This window comes from Bradysia coprophila, unplaced genomic scaffold, assembly GCF_014529535.1.
Source record: "Bradysia coprophila strain Holo2 unplaced genomic scaffold, BU_Bcop_v1 contig_373, whole genome shotgun sequence".
NCBI classification, from domain to species: Eukaryota; Metazoa; Arthropoda; class Insecta; order Diptera; family Sciaridae; genus Bradysia; species Bradysia coprophila.
In genome coordinates, this window is record NW_023503632.1 from 1,665,571 (window position 1) to 1,685,670 (window position 20,100).

The window sequence follows — 20,100 nt, forward strand, 5'->3', positions numbered from 1 at the left end:
GCTTGAGTACAAATGTCTTACATTTTTCTCATCGACAGCCAGAAACAGTAGCGCATTTTCATCCAACGTTTTGAACGTCATTTGTAGCGAGAAGAAATTGTTTCTGTACAATTTCGAACCAACACGAGAAATGGCAGAATATCCTTCACCATTAAAATGTCTCGAATTCGATGTCAACGTTTCACCATGCGCTCCTAACATTGCCCCATTACACTCCCCTTCGCTGTGAGCGAAATGCCACAGGCCAATCTGTTTATCGTCGATGACTACCTGATGAACGATCACACCTAAGCCAACATCCGATTGCAATTCTCTGGGCTTAATGTCGGCCGGTATGCCTCCGACCCATATTCGATTGTTTGGCGTTATCAAGAAGCGAGTATGTTCGTTGTTCGAGAAGCCGGTGTTTGTCTTTGCCGGAACGTATGTGCCCAAATTGGTCATCTGACGAACGACCAAGCTTCCCAAATTCATTGTTCGATTCACTTCAATTTGATACCAGGCGTCGTCATATTTCGGATCTCTTGTTTGAATTTCCACTGGGTGCGTTACAATCGCTGTATCACCACCCAGATTCCAAACGAGTCGGATTTTTCGTTTTACCATTTCAATGGCAATAAATTTCGAGTTGTCGCCCTGGATAAACAGCAACGGAGACGTTACGCTGTTCATGCTTAAAGCTATCGACATTTTTATGGTATTCGATGTGGTGAGGCCGAATGCATGTGGTATATAGGAACGTATGCATTTCGGGGTGTTGGATTCCAACGATACTCGAATCTTGAAACAGAAACGTTATGAATGCGGTCATGCAAATTGTAAAAAAAAAATTGAAAACTTACGCCTTCAGCTGCATGCCTGGCTTTGGCTATTTTATCACGAAGTTCTTGCAATTGTGAGCCAACTGTTTCGTTCCATTTTCGAAACTTTTCATTATGTTTGGCTGAAATCATTTCGATGTTGTTCAAGGTGTTATTAGCTGCACGAATATTACTCAATGATTGCGATACTGTTCGACGGAAATGAAAAGAAAAAGAAATTATACATCAAGTGCGACCGCAAGGCGTGACAAAGAAATGTTCGATGGCAATTGCATACCATTTTCTTCGGCCATGCCAAGCTTTGTATCCCATTGCGGTTCGAGCGAGGTTAATTTCATTTTCAATTTGTATACATCACTGCTAATGTCCACGGCACCCCTGCGCACTTCTCTCATCTGGTCCGATATTTTGGCCGATGTATTCAGATGTTCGACGACTATTTTCATGGTCGCATTGTTGTTTAGAGTGTTTAGGGTCGAAGATATGTTGTTGTTTGCCAATCCTGTCTGCCAAATGGTGTTTTTAATTGTATCAACCACCTTTTGATGTCCTTTCAGATCGTCTTCCAAATCTAGACAATATTCAAATCAAAGTTAATATCAAAGTCAACTTTTCGCAGATGGCAAAGTGCATAACCACCGGTTTATTCTTTCATTCTCTTTAGTTTAGGAATTGTTAAATCTTTTACTTTAATAGTTTGAACACCCCGACCACCCGAAGCCCAAAAAATTATTTTTGTAAAGGGAATTCATTCTTTGATATGGTGCGGTAAAACCGGAAAACTAGGAAAATATGCAGTTTTGCTTGCTTCAGTTTTGGAATTGTTAAGCAAAAATCTTCTACTTCAATAGTTTAAGTACCCCAGCCACCCGAAGCAGACAATTTTTGTAAAATGAATTCATTCTTCACAGCGCAATTTATTACCTAATCCTGAAACACTAAAAGTTTTAACCGCAATTTAATTTCTGTCAAGTTCCTTCATCCCTCTCCCTCGTGTGATGCAAATTTTCTTCGAATTCAATTAACACGAAAAATTAAGCGCCTCACACCCTTACGTGTCAAAGGCAATTCGTGTGTTTGAAAACATGTAAAAGTTCATAAGCGCGTCGTACCAAACGGTAATTAGCAGTTTCCCACGTAGAACGGATGTGAATTTATCATTATAACATACAGGGTAAGATTCCATTCAACCGATACCAACAGAGAGTAAACAAAATACTTCATCACCAATACTATTACGGTGGGTTGTGAAGTTTTGCGGATCTCTTGAAATAAAATTATTCTCATTGTGCGAACATTAATTTAAAATCCCATGTTTCAATTACCACCACGCAAAGCGTACATATCTTCCAGTAAATTTAACGTAATGAATTGAATGTGAAGCCCACACATAGCGTATAGTTAAACGTTTCGTTGTGGCATTTATAATAAAACGGAATGAGGGGACTTGTCTTTTCCCTTTTCTTTTAAACAAATATTACGGGGGTCTATTTATTAATTGAAGGTTGATTTTAGTATCGTGATTATCGTAATTATTTCCATAAAGGATAATAAAATTTAATGAAATCCTTTGACTGTGGAATTTTCTTGCAGAAGAATTTCTAAGGGAAACTTGGAAGGTTGCTAGTTGACCCGGACGATGGCTATTTGCAATCATATCAACAGTGGCTATAATTGGCTAGTGCTTTGCTATAGATCATCTTGAAGGACGTTTCGAAATGCCATCCACTCCACGTTAAAAAAAATCTCGTACAAATCAATGAATGAACGAAACATCTAACGAAACTTAAGTGAAGTTACGTCTGAAAGTACCGTAACTTGATCTATAGACAACAAGGACAAAAAAGCGATGAGCTGTCAATAGTGTTATCTCAAGGAGCAAAGTCAATAATGTTTCATGCATAGAAAAGATTTTGTGTCGAACACTAGACGTGACAGTGTCATTATACACTCGAACGATAATATCGTCCAGAAGACGATAATAACGCTCAGAAGACGATAATATCGCTCAGAAGACGATAATATCGCTCAAAAGACGATAATAACGCTCAAAAGACGATAATATCGTCCAAAAGACGATAATATCGCTCAGAAGACGATAATATCGTCCAGCAGACGATAATAACGCTCAGAAGACGATAATATCGCTCAAAAGACGATAATAACGCTCAAAAGGATAATATCGTCCAAAAGACGATAATATCGTCCAAAAGACGATAATATCGCCCAGAAGACAATAATATCGTCCAGAAGACGATAATATCGCCCAAAAGATGGTATTATCGCTCAGAAGATCGCCCCGAAGATGTAAATTTTGTTCAGAAAATGATAATATCGTCCACAAAACTGCGTGTGGGATAATATCACATTGTGTCCAGAGAGTGATAGTATCGTGTTCTGGGCGACAATGATCGCTTTTTCAGTGACTAAAATAATCTCAGAGCAATAATATTGCCAAGAACTAAACTGCTTATTTTCGTCTTCTGGACGATGACCACACGGTAGAAATGTCCCGTCACCGAACGATTTTCTCGAATTTTCTCGAAATTTTCTTGATTTTCTCGAAAATAATTCTTAAAGGCGCCTGCGACTGAAACTGAATCGAAAACTCGTCAGTGGCCTCCTCTAGGCCGCTATTGTCCAGTCGGCACCTGCCGTTGTTGAGGCCACTATACAACTTGCCACTAAAGCCATTCTCGGTATTCTCGGTAATAAAATGTGATTGTTCAGAAACCCTCTACATTAGCAGACTAGAAAGTAAAACACCGAACGCATTGCATTGACGGGTTATAAAATAAAACTTTTGCAATTTGTCACAATCGGAGCGCATATAATTATGGTAAAGTTTGCGTGACGAACCGACATTATCTTTCGTTGCGCATTAAAATAGAGGTACGAAACGACGGCGTAGTTCCTGTTATTTTCTCTCGAAATGCAAATTCCTATTTCGACGAAACATAATTTTTGTACTCACCTCCGAGTTTGTCAATTTCTCGTAAAGCATCTTGCTGAATGTCATGGGAAATTGCCAGCGATTTCATGCCGATATCGATAACGGACATACCAGTTGGTGGATAGAGTTCCTGTTGACTCTTAGCTACAGCATTTACGGCTTGTTTTGCCATATCTTTCGCTGAATTAATTGCGTCGGTGATGTCTTTGTGAGCGGTGCTAAAAAAGACAGAAATCTTGTTATCGATTGTTATAACAAATAATGATTCCCGCATCAGGCCTACCTTGCAATCAAAGCAACTGCGGCTCCGTCCTTCGTATTTTTGAACAGCTGTGCATATTCCGTTGCTCGTTGCATTAAATCGTTAGCATGTTCCTTGGCATCGGGTAAATAATTTTCCCGAATATCCGTCAAACCATCCGCACATTCAGCATTCGTGTCGTTGACGGTTTCCTTCAAAACGTTTATGTCTTCCATTATTTGCAGCAATTTATTTTGTGCATCGCCAATTTCTTCAAATAGTTCATCTGTCTGCGGAACGATACTGTTGTTGAACACTTGGAATATGTCCCGTTTCAATGTGTCAGCTTCCGCATAACGATCGACAAGAGCATTAAAGTCATGCAAATTTTTTCCATGCTTGGATACGACTGCGTCGAGAACATTTTGCGTTCGATGACCGATTTGTAGAGCATCGTCTAATCGTTTATTTATCATTGCAACGTCATACTTCAATTGATCAGTTTCCAGTGACTGCTGCGTCAATGTTTCCGAGGTCGTTGACCAAAAATCAAGGGCTTCCCTAGCACAAGCCAGAACCGTTTTCGCCTTTTCATGATTCATCGACCGCTTGCGAATGTTGTCGAGTAAGGTTTGAGCTTCGTGAACGGCCATTGGTAAATTGATGTGATGATCATGCGTTCCGTAGTAGTTCAGTTCGTCGATTGTATTTTGGATTTTCCAAGTCAATTGATTGGTTTCGTTAAGGAAGGCGAAGAAATCGTTTTTCACAAGCTCTGAGCCGGTATTTCGTTTGTCAACTTTGGTGAAAATCTTTTGCAGCTTCTTGTTAAGATGCGTTGCTTTAGATAGGAGCTGAAGTTTGGTGAATGAATATCAGTAAAATCGGAAATAGTAAACCGAGAGTGTTATACCTTCTCAATAACATCGTCGTCGAACTCTTCCACATATGTCTGAACTATGTAGAAGTCATCCAACCTTTGTTCAACGAACACCGACTGATTTTCGAAGCTCGTTAGTCTGGGCCAAGGGGCAGGTACACCGCTTAAGTCGATGTGACTGGAACCCTCATCTAAAACTTCAGTCAGTTCATCCGTTCGAGCAAGAAGTGTTAGCGTACAATTATCACAAACTGAAAGGAAATTGAATCTGAATGATGAAAATCCACCGCCCTTTTTGGTGCTACTTACGTCGACACTGTCTATCCTGTAAAATATATTTCGATTGGTCGCATCGATCGCATCGGCGTCCAGTTATACCTGGCTTGCAATTGCATTGTCCAGTAATTTCATCGCATTCATTCGAAACGATGCCGTCAGGATCACAGTCGCACTCACTGCATTTTCCATTCAATCCCTCCGTATTACCATAGTATCCCAGCATGCATTTGTCACACAGCTGACCCGTATACCCTGTTTTGCATATGCAACTCACTTTGCCTTTATTGATATTACAGCCACGCGCAAAATTACGATTTGTCTCCGGACATGGACAGGCCTCGCAGCCAATATCTGGATTACCATAATATCCTTCTTGGCACATATCACAATTCGGTCCACCCGTGGAATCGCGACATTGTCGACAGTATCCGGTTTCGATATCACATACATCACTGCGACCGTTACAGTTGCACGGAACGGATCGACCGATAAAATCTTCCAGTTCCTGTTCGACCTTTTCCCAGTCCTTCCATCTGTATCGCCCATATCCGGGATCTTGACACGATGTACCATTGTATTCGGTGGAACATTCACAAGTCTCGACACCGATTGCAACGTTATTGTTAGCACCGGACACGTAGATTCCAGTGTCTAATGTTACGTTACTTATGCTGTAGGAAGAAGAAAGTTTTAAACATTGATCTCATCAAGGGCGACACTAGTTTTAGATCGTTGAGTGCTGTTATCATTACATCAATCATTTCAAATAAAATATGAAAATTGTACCTACACGACCTGGGTGAAATCTGTCCATGATGTTCCTCGTACAAATATATGCCGAACGTTCTGCATAGCCGTCATCATGATAGCTCGCGTTATATTGTGACCATTATAGTGATATCGCCAGTGGGTCTCTTTCAGAGGAATGGAGTAGTTGGCATGTGATAGACTTTCGTTGATCACCGGCTGTTAGAATGCAAAGACAAGCGCACAATTAGAATTGCATTTTCACTGAATTTCTTCACTCTGTCCGCACTTACACCAAAATAATCCAGAATTAGGTTGTTATGAGCGTGTAGCTGTACTAACGGAAATTGATTAAGTTTCTTTGAATCGATAGGTGTTGGCTGTCCCTCAGTTGCAATAGAATATTTCAAGAAACCATTGTAGCTGGTCAAACGATCACCATAAAATTGGGTGGGTAACTGGAAGTATAGCGGCATTCGATACGGCGTCCGCGAACCAACTGAAACATTTCCAATCGAGCTGGGAATCAAATGGAGCCCGAACATCATTTCAATTTCAGAGTCTTCTCTTGACACTCTACTGCCTTCCATCTGTATCACAACCACGTATTCATACTCTGATGGCACATATTCCACACTCAAATTTCGAGAACCATAAGATCGAATCTGTCCCCAAATGAGATTGCTCTGATGGCAATTCTGCGAACGTCCGAAACAAAAACATCTTGTACAACCGTCAGGATTGTATTGCGATATACCGAACGTGGACTGACGGCATTGATCGCATTTGTGTCCGGTCACCAATGATTTACATGGACATTGGCCCAAATCGTCGCACTGGATGATACCATTGTCCAGCGATAGAGAGCCGTGTTTGTTGCAACCACAGCGCTTACAGTCAGGGTAACCAAAGTATCCCGGACTGCATTGGTCGCAACGCCGACCGACGAAACCTTCACGACAAATACAATCACCTGTATAAAGGTCACACGATTGGCCTATTGATCCTGAGTTATCGCAATCGCATAGCTAGAACAAAATGGTGATCGATGTTAGTGATGAACGAGAAACATTTTGATTTAATTAAATTACCTTGCAGCCTTTCCGATGTTCCCATCCCCACGAGTTCGGATAACAGTACTGACAATCCGAACCTTTGCTTAGTTCGGGACATACGCACCGTCCACTCTTCGAATCACAGATGAAAGCCGAATTGTGGCATTCGTCGCATCCTAAAATGCAATTAGTTAATCAGTTGCTATCAAACGTAAAAGAAATCCAGAAATACTTCGACATCCTCTTTCGGAAAATCCATAATATCCGTCCAAACATTGATTGCATTCAAGACCACCAACACCTGGCTTGCAACTACATTGTCCAGTGTAGTAATCACAAACATCGTTATCACTTCCAGTTCCATTACACGCACACCGTTTGCAACCACGACCTGACTCTAGATGCCAATATCCACTTTGGCAACGGTCACATTGACGGCCGATTACATTTTCGTGGCAATGACATCGTCCATGGTATCTATTACAGGATCGATTCAGCGAACCGTATGGATTGCAACGACATTCTGCAAATGGAAAATAGAATTGAACATTAGCTTGATTGTTGTGGGCATACAACGAAACTTTTAAGTGTACGTTGGAGTTAACAATTAATCATAGCCTTGGTCTGAATGTGTTGCAAGTTAGAAAGTGTATAGCATTAACTGGGTGTAAAAATAATAATTCTTTAGGACGAAACTAATTTATCGGCCGGTTCAGGTATACACTCGAATAATGTGAAGCCACATTGAAACACACAGTCTGTGTAACAACAACACTATCGGCTCTATATAATGATGCATTTACATAAAACATAAGCTTCTCTATAAGTAATATGGCTACGATAATAATTCACCGCTTTATATGAAGTATAACATATATATATATTAGGGTGTAGCGGTTTTTACAAAATGTCTTAGTTCTTTTAAGGCTCAGCCGGAAATCCACTCAGCTGGTCCATCTGATCATTTTATGGAAGAAAAAAAATTTCAAACTTTAATTTTGTGCCGTCGCCAGATCGATTTTCGAAAATTTTGTCGTTTATGGTCTTCGTCACATATATCGATTTTTTACGGTGGGCTCAGTGTACATAAAAAGTTGAGTCAACATGGTAATCTAATCTCCAGGCTTCACAGATTATTTTATAAAAATGATCTAGTCTAAAAATATTTTTTGAAATCATGACTGATTGTCAAAGTTCCCCGATGGTGATTTTGAGACTTTAATCTCGCCACAAAATTTGATGAAAATGTGCAAAAATGTAAATTAAACTTTAAATATGCTAAATGGACCGCGGTGAGTCAAATACAACATCTGATTTGATTTGGGACACCTAAATTTGGTATTTATCTGACAAAAAGTTGTGTTTTCGGTACATGGAATATTGGTGACGAAAGTGGGATTACCTCAAATCAAACATTTTTTAGCTTACAGTGTGTTCAAACTAAATTCGAACACCGTAAGATTTTTTAGAGTTTCTAAAGTCATTAATGTCAAATAGCAAAAATGCGTCCGTTTCAGCCTTTTTCTCAGGCGCACTTTTTATTTTGAATTTGAATTTTTCATCTTTTTCAATTTTTCGTTGTTTTGCTACAGAAAGTGTTCAATTTTAGGTTTTATTATTTTATTTTATAATTTGGAGGCTCAATACTGTAATTTACGTCCGGGCAAATAAAAGAATCAATAGAAATAAGTACCTTTTTTTAAAAGTTTTATCAGATTTTTGTCGTATAGTGGCCGACTTTTAATTTTTAGACCCGTACGAAGTACTGGGGTCTTATAGGTTTACGCATACGTTTGTAACACGTCGAATTGGACTCCCTGAGTAAGGGGAAACCTATTGTGGTTGTCTCGCCAAATCCGCGAAAAAAAAATGTCCGTCTGTCTGTCCGTCTGTCTGTCCGTCTGTCTGTCCGTCTGTCCGTCTGTCCGTGTGTCTGCACGATAACTTGAGTAAAACGCATCCGATTTTGAAAATTCTTTTTTTTCCCGTTTGGTAATGTCAAAAGACAGGCTAAGTTCGAAGATGAGTGATTTTGGATCGACCCCTCCCGAGCTGTGGCCCAATAAGTGCTTTACGGTTTTTCGAAGATATCTCCGGACATTTAAACGTTAAACTTGTAAGTGATACGTCAAATAAAAGGTATTTACAATACCGATCGACAAAAAAAAAGTTTATGGAAATCGGATGACCGACTCGTGAGTTAGACCCCTTGGTGTGGAACAGGCACAGGGCGGCAAGCAGTTTTTGCTTGTAGGTCGGCCACATTTGAACATATTCGTCTGTTTTAGCTTTATTAGATAGGTATTGACCGTACCAATCAGGGAAATTTTTTTTTATGAAATTATGTTCTCCGGAGCGTGAGCTAGGTCTCTTGGAGTGAGCTCTTATCTGGCTACTCGGAAGTACAGTGAACGTGGTGTATTTTGACAATATCTCGAGTAAATTTTGACCGAATTTCATGAATTTTTTTTGATTGAAAGGTATTAACGAATGTAAAGCGTCGGTACTATTTCCGGTCTCCTAACAAAATGGCTGCCGGCGGCCATATTGGATTTTATTAAAAGTGATATAAAGTGGGAAAAATGATGCTTAGAGAGTTTCTGTTAACATGGAAATAATGTGTTAAGTGTGAGGGGTTTCAGGGATTCCATATATGGACATCTATATATACCTATATACAGCTATATTGAGCTATATACAGGCATATAGAGCTATATAATAGCATATTCCTCTGTGAAATGTTTAGGTAAATATAGCGGTATATAGCTGTTTAAATAGGAATTTATGAAATTTGACTTCGTACGGGGCTGTCTATATTGCCTCCGGCAATTTAATTGTATATGATAACAAGGCAAAGAGTGGATAATGTAAGTGATTTAAAAGGAAGAATAGTTTTTCAGCAGAGAAGAAAATGAAGTAAGAGAAATGAAGAATTTCACATTAAAGGCTTTTGATACGAATAGGTGGTATAGTGGCCGCGCGACTTTCAATTTTGTGGACTATTTCGATTCAGCTGTTTGACAGTCTGGTCCATGTAAACAGGGAAAGTCAGTTAATTTTATAATCAGTTGTAGATGAAAGTAGCAACAGTGGTTTGTTTATTATCGTTAACAATACGACTAAAGATAGTGTATTAGTTGTTTTTAGAAGATATTTTTTTGCAGATGGAAAACATATTTCAGATGGGAAACATATTTCAGATAGAAAACATGTTTCACATAGGAAACATATTTCAGATATTAAACAAATTTCAGATGGAAAGAATGTTTCAAATTGAAAACATGTTCCAAATGGAGAACATGTTTCAAACGGAAAACATTTTTCTGATAGTAAACATATTTCCAATAGAAAAATATTTTAGGTAGAAAACATGTTTCAGATAAGAACATGTTTTAGATAAGGAACATGTTTCAGGCAAGGAACTTGTTTAAGATAAGGAACGTGTTTCAGACAAGGAACATGTTTAAGATAAGAACATGTTTAAGATAAGGAACGTGTTTCAGACAAGGAACATGTTTAAGATAAGAACATGTTTAAGATAAGGAACATGTTTAAGATAAGGAACATGTTTCAGATAAGGAACATGTTTCAGATAAGGAACATGTTTCAGATAAGGAACATGTTTCAGATAAGGAACATGTTTCAGATAAGTAACATGTTTCAGATAAGGAACATGTTTCAGATAAGTAACATGTTCCAAATGGAAAACATGTTTAAAATGTCAAACATTTTTCAGATATAAAACATGTTTCAGATTCGAAACATGCTTCTGATGGGAAACATATTTCAGATAGAAAACATGTTTCAAATGGGAAACATGGTTCAGATAAGAAATGTGTTTCACATGGAAAAACATGTTCTGTGTGGAAAACATGTTTTGTGTCGAAATAGTATATTATCAGACGGAGAAAAAGTGCGATGAAGTCGCACTTTTTTGGTCCTAGGTATGAAAAGTTTTGTTTTTGACCCAGGTGGTGAAAACGTCCGAAAATGACATGAGTGGGTACGAAAATTGATGTCACTGGAAACGAAAAGTGATGCCACTGTAACGAAAAATAGAAGAAAAGGTGAGAGAAAAAGTTGTTGTTTTGGCTCTCTACCTGGTGAGGGAATGTGAAGTTTTTTTCCGCCTGAATAAAAACTTTTTTTCTAATTTGAGCTGAATATTGGAACTTCATAAAGTACTTCATAAAACTTCGAACAGTTCTTTTTGTCTCTTTTACACATGTTTTTTCTTACAAATTACGGCATATTGGCTCTTCCTTTTCCTTTGAATTTCGATGAATCTAGAGCTTTTGTTTCATAACCCAGCTTTAGGCATTTCGTCAGAAAATTTTCGAATGTTTGTATTAACCTTTACGAAGATTTTTTTATGCGATATTCCAAAGTATTAGCATCTAAATTATTCTAATAAGACTTTCTTCGTCTAAAATGATTTTAGTTTTAGTTGAAACAAATGTCAGAGTTTACCGCCATTGATAAACTTACCTTTCGCGATTAAATTTAAGGTAGGTCCTATTGGCAGGCGCCTGCCAATAGCCAGATATTATTATAATGACTATTGGCAGGCGCCTGCCAATAGTCAAAATATTATTAAAATGACTATTGGCAGGCGCCTGCCAATAGTGAAAGTATTATTAAAGTGACTATTGGCAGGCGCCTGCCAATAGCGAGATATTATTATAATGACTATTGGCAGGCGCCTGCGAATAGTCCAGAATATTAAAATACACTATTCGCAGGCGCAGAGGTGTAGCATGTCGAGAATATTAGATTAGTTGGCGCGGCGCCAACTAATCTAATATTCTCGACATGCTACACCTCTGCGCCTGCGAATAGTGTATTTTAATATTCTGGACTATTCAAATTTACAGCTCAATAATTTCTAATATTTCTCAGTAATCCAAATGTTAATTAGCTTTTGAGAATTGCATAGGAAAGTTTATTAAATAAATTTTCTCCAGATGTAATCGCCTATTCTATGAAATGATGTGGACATTACAAAAAGGTAGCAAACAGATAATGACAATCTGCTTATGCTAACTAGGGGGGTCCAGAATCGTATGGGAAAATAAAAGTTTCGAGAAAGTTGGCGGACCCCGGGGAAAACGAACCTATATGACCCACTGATAAAAAATATATATGGGGCCGATGCGATCCGAGTTGGTTTATGGGTCGCGCAATGACGAAATATGTGAAAAACCACGAAAATGAGGGTTAATGAAAAATTGAACGTAACTAACAGATGCTGAGGTCACTTCTTAAGGTGAGTTGGATTATTTCACTTCAGAATAATCCAAAGAGACCGATTTAATGATTTGTAAGTGCATTCGCATCTCTTAAGTCAGTCATAGATTCGTAATCTGTTCACTCAGTCTTTGGGTTCTTCCAAAACATTTATGGGATTTGCATCGGATATATTCATGTCTAACGAGAGCTTATGGCATAAGCTTTCATTGCAAAAAGAAATTTTATCGAAAACAATTTTTTGAAGCTATATAGAAATCGATTTTGGTGCAAAAATGTCAGGGTCGTGAACTCAGGCAATTTTCAAATGACTGTTACGTCAAGACACCAACTTGAAACTTATTGTGTGTGGGCTCGTTAGAAAGCCACTGTCATTACCTTTACAACGACACCTAACACTTAATTTAAATAGTGACCTCGCCTGACTTTGTATTACTTGGAAATTATATGTCGATTTTTGTCTATATCAATATTGTTAGGTGTGCCCAGACGATATAAAAATTCCAAAAAGTGGAACCAACGCATTTTTGTTGCTTTTGCATCTAATCTAAGTTGTCTGGACCAAAAAAGTTTGATATTGTCGTTAAAAAAAATTTCCCATACAAAGTAATGGAAAAAATGTATGGAAAATTTCAGTGTTTTTTCACACATTTCGTCCTTGAGCGACCCATAAACCAACTCGGATCGCATCGGCCCCATATACAATTTTTATCAGGAGGCCATAAAGGTTTATTTTCCCAGGGGTCCGCCAACTTCCTCGACACTTTTATTTTTTGGACCCCCCTAATGCTAACCTTGTTGCTTAAATACACACTTGTGAGTTCGTCTCGTAACACAAAATTGGTACTTCATGTAGTGTATGACTTTCGCAGCACCCAACGTAATATACTATTTCTACTAGATTAATGAAGACGACACAGCATATGCTGTGATCAGTTTAGAGATGACCCATTGGAACCTTGAATTTTTCTGCTAGTACTTTTTGTCTATGTATCGCTTTCGCGTTATTCGTCATCTCATCATATTATGAAGTGACTATTCGCACAATGTACATACGAATAGCCTCTTCTTCGCTATTCGCACATTCTGAGGAAGTGACCTTTTGTCAAGGTCCAACAAAATGACGAAATGAGGCATATTTCGTCAAAGGATAAATTCAGTAAAAAAAACCGAATTCAATTTGTAGAAGGATGAATTCAGTTGATCAATCAGAATACAGAAACCTTCCTTATTCAAGTTGAAAAAGTATGAAATCAGTTCCAAACTCATTCTGTACACAGTTTGTAAACGGATGAGTAAATTTGGAACAAACCAAACTCTTACCTTTTACAGTTAGTAGAAGGATGAATTCAGTTGAAACAAACCAAACTCTTTCCTTACACAGTTTGTAGGAGAATGAAAAACCACACTCTTTATTTACACTGTGTGTAGAAGGATGGATTCAGTAGAAACAAGCCAAACTCCTTCCTCACACAAATTGTAGAAGGATGGATTCAGTTGGAACAAATCAAACTCGTTCCTTACACAGTTTGTAGGAGAATGAAAAAACCAAACTCTTTATTTACACTGTTTGTAGAAGGATGGATTCAGTAGGAACAAACCATTGTAGAAGGATGAATTCGGTAGGAACAAACCAAAGTCCTTCCTTACACAGTTTGTAGAAGGAAGAATTCAGTTGGAACAAACCGAACAACACCTTTACTAAGTATGTAGAGAAATGAATTCGGTAGGAACAAACAAAACTCTTTCATTGCAAAGTTTGTAGAACGATGAATTCTGTAGGAACAAACCAAAATCTTTACTCCTACAAATTGTAGAAATGAATTTAGTTGTATCAGACTAAACTTCTCCCTCACACAATCTGTAGAAGGATTAAGTAGGAACAAAACACACGCCTGAACCATATGATTCATAAAAGGTTAATATAGCTGACTATTTGATCTAATTAATATTCTGATATAAAGACGTTAATAATATTTGGTTTCGAAAGCTCTAGAATACGTAATGCGAATAGCATTTTCATTTTTAAATTATCGTCTGTGCCAATAGTCAAAATTCTATAAGAAAAACTATTGATAGGCGCCTGCCAATAGTCATTTTAATAAAATTTTCACTATTGGCAGGCGCCTGCCAATAGTCATTTTAATAATATTTGGGCTATTGGCAGGCGCCTGCCAATAGTCATTTTAATAATATTTGGGCTATTGGCAGGCGCCTGCCAATAGTCATTTTAATAATATTTTCACTATTGGCAGGCGCCTGCCAATAGTCACTTCGTAAATTTAATTCAAGAAACTTCTAAGCTAGGCTTTGATTTTCTTCCATAAATGGTCTCAATAGAAGCCACACACACTGAACGGTCCTTTATAGTCCGTAGAATAAGAATGTGTGTTCTTAGTATTGAATCGACAAATGTGTCGTAAATTCTTTGAATTACCAAATCTGAAAAATTTTAATCAGTAGGGTAAAGGTTAGTCGTGCTTCTATACATTGACGCTGCCTTGTAACGTGTGTATAACCTTGAAAATGTCAATAAATGTTACGCGTTACCGAAGAACTATACTAATACTACTCATCTATGAAAAATTTACGACAAAAATCTGATAAAACTTCAAAATAAGTTATTTATATTAATTCTGTTATTCGCACAGTCTCAAATTAGAGTATCGAACCTCCAAATTATAAAATAAAATATTAAAACCGGAAATTAAACACTTTGCGTAGCAAAACAAAAAAAAATAAAATGACGAAAAATTCAAATTCAAAATAAAAAGTGCGCCTGCGAGAAAGTGTGAAACGGACGCATCTTCTGTTATAGGCCGATGCCATGAAATCGATGACTTTTAAAACTCTAAAATATCTCAAATGTGTTCAAAAATAAAAAAACGGACTGTAGAATGTATTCCCAGGTTCTGACAATACGAAACCTTTAATTTTAAACGTTTTCTAAGCTAATTTACAACATTAAATACATTAAAATTTGAAAATGTAACGAGACGTAGCTACTGGCTCTAGAACTTGTCAACAGTATGTAAATTAGCTTAGAAAACGCTTAAAATTGAAGGTTTCACATTGTCAGAACCTGGGAATACATTATAAGCTAAAAAATTATTGATTTAAGGTAATTCGACTTTCGCCACCAATATTCCATGTACCGAAAACACAACTTTTTGTTAGGTAAATATCAAATTTAGGTGTCCCAAATCAAATCAGATGTTGTATTTGACTCACCGCGGTCCATTTAGCATATTTAAAGTTTAATTTACATTTTTGCACATTTTCATCAAATTTTGTGGCGAGATTAAAGTCTCAAAATCACCATCGGGGAACTTTGACAATCAGTCATGAACTCAAAAAATATTTTTTAGACTAGATCATTTTTATAAAATAATCTGTGAAGCCTGGAGATTAGATTGCCATGTTGACTCAACTTTTTATGTACATTGAGCCCACCGTAAAAAATCAATATAATTGAGGTGGACCGAAAACGACGAAATTTTCGAAAATCGATCATGGGGGCAGCACAAAATTGAAGTTTGAAATTTTTTTTTTCTTCCATAAAGTGATCAGATGGACCAGCTGAGTGGATTTCCGGCTGAGCCTTAAAAGAACTAAGACATTTTGTAAAAACCGCTACACCCTAATATATATATTGCGCTATCACTTCACTCTTGTATATAATATGACATCATATCATATCGTCACACCAACACCACCCATAGTCATCAGAGCCATAATGAAAACAATATGCAATTTAACATTTTACACGTTAGTGTCTTTTACCGCACGTTCGTTCCGCTTTGTTATATTTATTTTTAATTTTGTATGGAACGTTGCGGTCGGTCCAACATTTTTAATGTATTTGGGCTTCAGGTTGCAATGCTAAGATTTTGTTTCATTTTCCGATAAAGATTGAGATAATTTAATTGCAAAGCGTTAAAAAGTGTCATGCAACTTAGAACTCAGAGACTTTGTCTTTGTTAGATGCCATTTTCGTTCCAAAGCGATACAGTCAGAGGCAGTGAAATTTCAGTATGAATTTGCTTCAGCTGTTTTTCAGTTCATTCACACAAACAATGAACTGTTTATTAGCATTTCGCATGACTAGTCTTTATAATCTGTAAACAGGAGTGATTTCATGTGCGGATCAGCTGAAGCAAATTTATGCTGAAATTTCACTGTCTCTGACTGTAAGGTAGTCCTCGAAAAGTTGACTCAACGTGTGATTGATACGGAGCTTGAAAGATACCGGTAAATATAAGTATTCTAGTGATCCTCTAGTGATCCATAGACTTCGAAAACCCAAAACAACTTCAGGTGGCAAAAAAAATGAAAATTTTCGAGTAGCGGCACATTGAACCATTCACACGTTCATAATAAAGGGCTTTAAGATATTTTTGTTCCGTTTTTTTGTTTTGTTATTTCTGCAATATACACTCCAAGTTTGGAAAAGTCAAGTGAAAAAGGACCCCCCTGTTCGATTTTCAGAGTAAAATAGAATCTTCAATAATTCAGACCGCCTCTTTACTACCCACAAACTCCGCAATATCAATTCAAAGATTTCCTAACGTAAAAGTGAGCTTGAGCCGACTACCCTGGATACTACGAATAAAGCCAATGCAAACATACTCCTTGGTATATACCATTTCATCATTACACGACTACACAACAGTCTGTTATGCAGTTATTTTACAATGAACTTGCATGTGTCTAACCTTGTGACACAGTCTCCCTTTTCAATATCAATTTAGTTCAATTGAATTGCAATGTCAGCACTACACCGAAAAGAAACTGACTCCCTTCGAAATGTTAATTTGATTCTTTGTTATTCCATATAGCATTGAGACTGCAAGCAAGCAATAAATTCAAAATCAAACGACATTTCATTCGACACACCTTCCGATTTATCTACATACACATAAAGTTTGTGACATTGTTTGAGTTTGAAAAGTCGTCAGACTGAACGAAGAACTTTTGCCTAATTGTTTGGTATATATGTGATTACATCTCGTATACAGACACATTAAATTCGTTAGGAAAAAGCCATCAGGTGAAAATATTTCAATCACGATCTTTCAGCCACTTTGCAATTGCAATGTAAAGAAAGATAACTTTTCGTCTGATACCTCCGAGTCTAAAAATAATGTTTCTGGAGTTGTTTATAAATAGACAAAAGTTAATTATGTCTGGGTTGCGTGCTATGAGAGAATATGTTATTGTCTATTGTCTTAATTGCATTCATTAATTTTCCACACTGAATGGATAACATTCAATGAATAAATAATAACAAAAATAACAAGAGATTGGTTTGATATTGGACGTACATTTAATATTACACACACTCTTCCACGGACATATCAGTACGCTGCAAGCAGACCTCTTCCAGATCGAAATAATCAAAGCAATTTATAATGAAAGTTATGAAGGTTGAACACATTGTGACTTGCATTTCTCGCTTAGAATTTTTTTGTGGTTCGATTTCGTCTGGTTACGATTGATATTAATGTCGATTCGTTTATTGGGTTCTATAAAAGCTAATTCGATCAGACCATGGCTTTGGAGAGAATTTTAATTGAATCGAAGAAATGCACGTTGTATAACTTCGTTTCAGTTGATACCGCCGCTATATGGATGGGAATAATAATGTTTATTGTTTGAAATTAATTTCTAAATTTCGTGATTAAAAAAATATTTGAAAAAAAAAGTTTTCGAGACGCTAAAGCTGAACAAGTAATCTGATGTATTTTGATGGAGTCTTGTAATTAATGAAAATAATAAAAACATTTTCATTGAGAAAATTAAAGGCATTTAAGAATCAATTTCAGTTGTGGATCCATTAGAAAGTCGTATAGAACTAACGGTTCTTTGCAGCCGAATAGCTTTATTTTACACTAAACAGAAATTGAAATTATATTGGTTTGAGGAGTTATAAATTCCAAATATAGGGAAGGGGCCATCCACGAATGCCGAACGCATGTGGTCGTTATTTATTTCCTCTTCCACGTTTGTACATCTGAGCACCTAGATTCCTTAGTGTGGACTAAAACCCTCAACCCTACTTCAAAAGTTCTTTTTTACCGAGTCTTTTTAGTTCGATTTCATCAATGAAGTCATTATCTCTAGCTAACGTGGCCTTTTATACCAAAAAGGGAAGTAAGAGATTTTGCGTCGAAAGTCATTACATCAGTGGAAGTAACAGATTCGTTAATTTTTTTACTGCACCCCTATTATTCAAGGTTAAACTTCAAAGTCCAAACTAGGTGGCGGGACATTTCCACACCGTCAATATAGTCAGGAACGATGATATTATAGTTTTTTTGAACGATACTATCGTCTAAAAAACGATAATATCGTTTTCAGACGATAGTATCGTCCAAAAAAACAATAATATCGTCTGAAAAAACAATATTATCGCCCAAAAAATTTTCATCCAGGACGACGATAATATCGTCGAAATTGAAAAATTCGGAAATATTGCCTGGACTATAGTATCGTTTTCTGTATTAATTGCCAAATATCTTTTCTGAACAGGAAAGTCGATTAATATTGAAAACAGTTCAATTTTCATACTCGTTTGTTGGCGTGTTCTTCATTATTCAAGCGATATTTTCATAGGAGGAACGAAGAGTACGTTGATGGATAAGCACAACTTTGTATACAAAGTTAATTCTGCATGGCGTCTCATTCATAGTGACTGGTGCGTTAAACGTTCTTTTTATTTTGCAAAATTGAAACTCATATCAATAACAATAAATTTCTGATCCCATGCTAATCCACCGAAGTCGTCACAGACTGATCACTTTCTTGTAAATTAATTTTTAAAGTTATTGCCGATGAGATACCGTCAACTGCTTAGAACAGCAGAACTGGATAATTTACATAATTTTTTGTTTTACGATTTTATGTTAATTTTGTGGAATGTTATGGAATTCCGTTCGCCAACATAAAATTTAATTCATATTTTCGAATAGCCAATAAATTATTCGGCAACAGAACAACTTTCAAAAATTCATCAATCAATTGTGTTTGCGCGCCTCACAGTAGCTCCCTATGATCACACAGCGGACCATCTTCCATAATGAATGGACGAATGGCAATAAAATATTTTTATCTTCCCATATAACCGGGTCACTGTTTGGGTCATAATATGAGATGGAAATCGAGTAACTGTTAACTTTAAACATATGAGATTATCTAAGTGAAAAGAAAAACTTATTAAAAATAATTTACCACAAAGGCATCATCATCATCAGGTTGCCTATTTCATTATATTTAATGTACGTGTACACATTATTGTATTGGCAGTAGATGCAGTTAAATGGTCATTCCTATTCTTTTTATTTATTTTTAAAACAGTTAAACAAAACGATCAGCGGATTCGAAGTGTATGTTTGTTCATCCATTAAAATCGAATACAATTTTTATGATTAAAATAATAAATTTTCGTTTGAAAATTTTGTATACAAAATCCATTAATCATACAGTCGTTAATCTAATTTTATGTGGAAGTGTGCTTCCTATCACATTAATGAGTGAACGCTGTGAGTGTTATTTTTTATGTTCACAAGTAAAAAAGCACGGCAACAAAACTGGAGGTGCGGGAAAACAGAAAAAGTAGTATAACACGCCGTTCTACTTGCTCTTTCGCCCGATTTGTTGTTCAAACCAAATTTTCTTAAAAAATAAATATTTTGTTTCGTCTCGTCACAGCGAAAACATCCAGAGTTGCTTAAAAAACAAGTGAAAAACAGGAAAAACAAAACAAAAACACTGCTGGGGCAACTTGACTCTAACTTCTGTCGCTGTTTTAAAGCACTTGAGTCGCGACAACGTTTATACTCTAGAAAGTTAGGTATAATTTCTAGCGTATAAACGTT

General features: G+C 36.8%; 1 protein-coding gene across 2 annotated transcripts in view; it reads right to left on the minus strand.

Annotated features, from left to right (window-relative positions):
* Positions 1-20,100, minus strand: part of LOC119081944 (laminin subunit alpha-1) — a 128,400-nt gene that overhangs the window by 8,830 nt on the left and 99,470 nt on the right. For both annotated transcript variants that reach the window (XM_037191208.1, XM_037191209.1), the window contains exons 15-25: positions 7,209-7,499; positions 7,013-7,152; positions 6,215-6,949; positions 5,965-6,140; positions 5,205-5,845; positions 4,929-5,146; positions 4,058-4,869; positions 3,796-3,992; positions 1,099-1,392; positions 843-1,009; positions 22-780 (exon numbers count right to left, since the gene is read on the minus strand). In XM_037191208.1, the coding sequence (XP_037047103.1) occupies positions 22-780; positions 843-1,009; positions 1,099-1,392; positions 3,796-3,992; positions 4,058-4,869; positions 4,929-5,146; positions 5,205-5,845; positions 5,965-6,140; positions 6,215-6,949; positions 7,013-7,152; positions 7,209-7,499 (4,430 nt within the window). The remainder of the gene's footprint in view (positions 1-21; positions 781-842; positions 1,010-1,098; positions 1,393-3,795; positions 3,993-4,057; positions 4,870-4,928; positions 5,147-5,204; positions 5,846-5,964; positions 6,141-6,214; positions 6,950-7,012; positions 7,153-7,208; positions 7,500-20,100) is intronic.